Below are 2867 nucleotides of genomic sequence, written 5' to 3' on the forward strand. Positions count from 1 at the left end.
CAGCTTCCATCTCATGGATCCATGGCCTGCCGAGGATGACGTTGTAGGCAGAAGGGGAGTCAATCACCAGGAACCTGGTGCACAAGTTGACTCCTTCGACGATACACAGGCAGCTCGATCTCTCCCGAGGTATTTTTCTGTTCACCACTAAATCCAATTAGGACGGCTTGTCTTCCTCACAATTTTGGATTCGTCAATTCCCATTTCCCTGAGAGCACTCAAAAAAAGGATGTTAGCTGAACTGCCATTATCGACAAGTATACGTTTAGTCAAATAGTTAGCTATATAAAGTGAAATAACAAGAGCATCATGATGAGGGTTAAGAAGCCTAGCTGATTCTGATGTCGTGAAGCTGATGGTTTGCTCCGGTAAGGAAGATGTTCTGCTGGTCTCCCCTTTGGTCCAGTTAGCCTGACGTGCATGTTTCTTTGCGGTAGGTGACTCCACTTACTTTTGAGCCACCTGTTATTACGTTGACCGTTCTCTCATGAACAGGTGGCCTGGGCGGTGTTATGTCCCTTTGGTTGTCTATCGTGTCCCTCTGACCCTGGTAAGTCTTCTTTCCTTTGTCGGTGAGGTGGTCGACTAAGTGGCCCCGTTTTGGCAAGTTGATTACTTCTAATCTTAAGGCAATGCACTCTTCAGTCCGGTGGCCATGGTCGTTGTGGAAGTCACACCACTTGCTTCTGTCCCTCTGCTCAGCTGGAGTCCTCATCTTCTCAGGCCACTTTACTTTGCTTCCAAGCCCCTTAAGTACTTGAACAGCCTCAGCAGGTGAGATGGACAAGTTGTACTCGGGCATCTTCGGTCCACTTCGAGGATATGTGTCAGTGGGCCGGTTGTAATCCCTTCTTCGGTTCTCTGACTTGTTAGAAGTCGGGTATCGCTCAGACCGTTTGTCGTTGTGCCGTCTGTCTACTCTAGAATCTCTGCGAGTCTCTTTTCTTGGAGAGGATCTGTAGTAGTTGACTTCATCTTCTTCCCACTTGATTTGGGCCCATTCCTTGGCGAGGACGTCTTCCATAGTCTTACATGGGTACTTGGTGAGTTCTTTGTATAAATCTGAGTCGTAGCGAAGTCCTTTGCGGAAAGCTGAGATGGCTGTGTGTTGGTTACAATTGGTGATAGACACTTTTTCTTTATTGAAGCGCCCCACGTAATCTCTCAGTGCTTCCCCACGTCGTTGGACGATGACGTAAAGGTCTTCTGATTGCTTCTCTAATTTCCTGCTACTGGCAAACTGCTCAACAAAAGTATCAGTGAGTTGTGCAAAAGTTTTAATAGAATTATTAGGCAAATTAGTATACCACTGGAGGGCTGGTCCGATTAGACTCGAACCAAACCCCTTACACATGCATGCTTCCCTCATGTCACGTGGAATGGCCACGGTGAACATCCTTTGTCGATATTGGGCGATGTGGTCGTCTGGGTCAGATGTCCCGTCGAACATCTTCATGTTGGAAAAGCTAAATTTCTTAGGCATCTCCACTAAAGCTATCTCATCGACAAATGGTGAGTCGGCGTAGCAGCTTGCGGCACTCTTCTTGATAGGAGCAGGCATTCCAGGGATACGCTGAATGAGGGCTTCCATCTCGGCTGGCTTGCGGGCCAAACCCGGATCTACAATTGGAGATGCGCTAACCGTCTGGCGGGCTGCCTCAGTTGTTGTAACCTGTTGCTCCAAGGTGGTGGGCTGTCTACCATCACCGGAGGAGGGGAGGTTAACCCCTTGTTGTACGCCCATTGTCCGAAATTGTCTGGGCTTCTGATGTCGTTAAGGTTACCTGTCCACCTGCATTAATAGAAGAGTTTGGTGTATTAGTGACAATGGTTGGAGTTTGTTGGTTCCTTACCAAGGCTGGCGGATCCATCTGACTCGATCCGCCAATAGAGGAGTTGGGAGTGAGGCTCCCCAAGGACTGCATTGGACTGATTGGAACTCGAAAGCGGGATGGAGGTGGCGGAGGGTCGGTCATGTTCTGGGATGACAAGGTCTCCATCCTCACTAACAGGTCTGCGTTTTCAGCTTGCAGCTTTTCTAGTTGCTCACGGTCTTTAGCCGCTTGCTCTCGATCTTTGGCTGCTTGCTCTCGCTCCTTGGCTGCCTCGGCAGTGAGGATAGCGATCCGGGAAGCTAGGTACGGAGTCTCGGTTACGTCGGCCATGGTGTTCAAGGTGAACCTTTGGAGTCTTTGTCGAATGAACGATTGCTAGGTTCCCACAGACGGCGCCAAATTGTAGAGGGTGAAATCTACAATACGGAATTTGGGCACCAGCAACCTGTCAAGAACAAAGAGAGAGACAAAAGTTCAATTGGGAGCACCGGTGGGGTGTCAACCAAAGGGACTCCGACGCTCAAGTCAGTACGATTATAGTAAAAAATTATAATAATGGAAAATAAATGTAATATAAATGGTAGCCGGACGGATGAGTGGACAAGCGGACAGACGGACTAAAAGAGTAACTCCGATGGTGAGGCTTAAGAGAAAAGCTTAGAAAAAACGGCCGTACCGCTTGAGTCAGTGAGTAGTGTGAGTATCGAATGTGTTCTCTCCAGCGTCTATCGTATGGTTCCTTTTATCGTGTGTTCTCAGTGCTGTTGCCCTCTGTCCACGTCACCCGTTGGACTCGTTCAAATTGGTTACTTCCCTAATTATTAGGGAGTAGTAACCGTCTTCTTGACTGGTTCCATATTAACTTGATTTCACCCGTTTGGCCGATGGCCGGCTCAAACGCGGTTGCGGGACGATCCGGCTTGTGGCCCATAGGCTCACTCGTAAGTCTATTTCAAGGCCTAGCGAGTCCGTCTGACTGTCTTATTAGGCCCAATATTGTTGGATCCATTATTGATGGGCTCGTCTGACTTG

The 2867-nt window shown here is 48.6% G+C and overlaps 1 protein-coding gene across 1 annotated transcript; it reads right to left on the reverse strand.

The window, feature by feature from the left end:
- Positions 1-406: 406 nt before the first annotated feature.
- On the reverse strand, positions 407-1744 carry LOC133038320 (uncharacterized). The gene has a single exon (XM_061116429.1). The coding sequence runs from the start codon at positions 1742-1744 to the stop codon at positions 407-409; it is 1338 nt and encodes a 445-aa protein (XP_060972412.1).
- Between the last annotated feature and the right edge of the window lie 1123 nt (positions 1745-2867).

This window comes from Cannabis sativa, chromosome 5, assembly GCF_029168945.1.
Source record: "Cannabis sativa cultivar Pink pepper isolate KNU-18-1 chromosome 5, ASM2916894v1, whole genome shotgun sequence".
NCBI classification, from domain to species: domain Eukaryota; kingdom Viridiplantae; phylum Streptophyta; class Magnoliopsida; order Rosales; family Cannabaceae; genus Cannabis; species Cannabis sativa.

Coding starts and splice junctions, on each gene's coding strand:
- LOC133038320 (XM_061116429.1), bottom strand. CDS start 1,744: ATGGGCGTACAACAAGGGGTTAACCTCCCCTCCTCCGGTGATGGTAGA.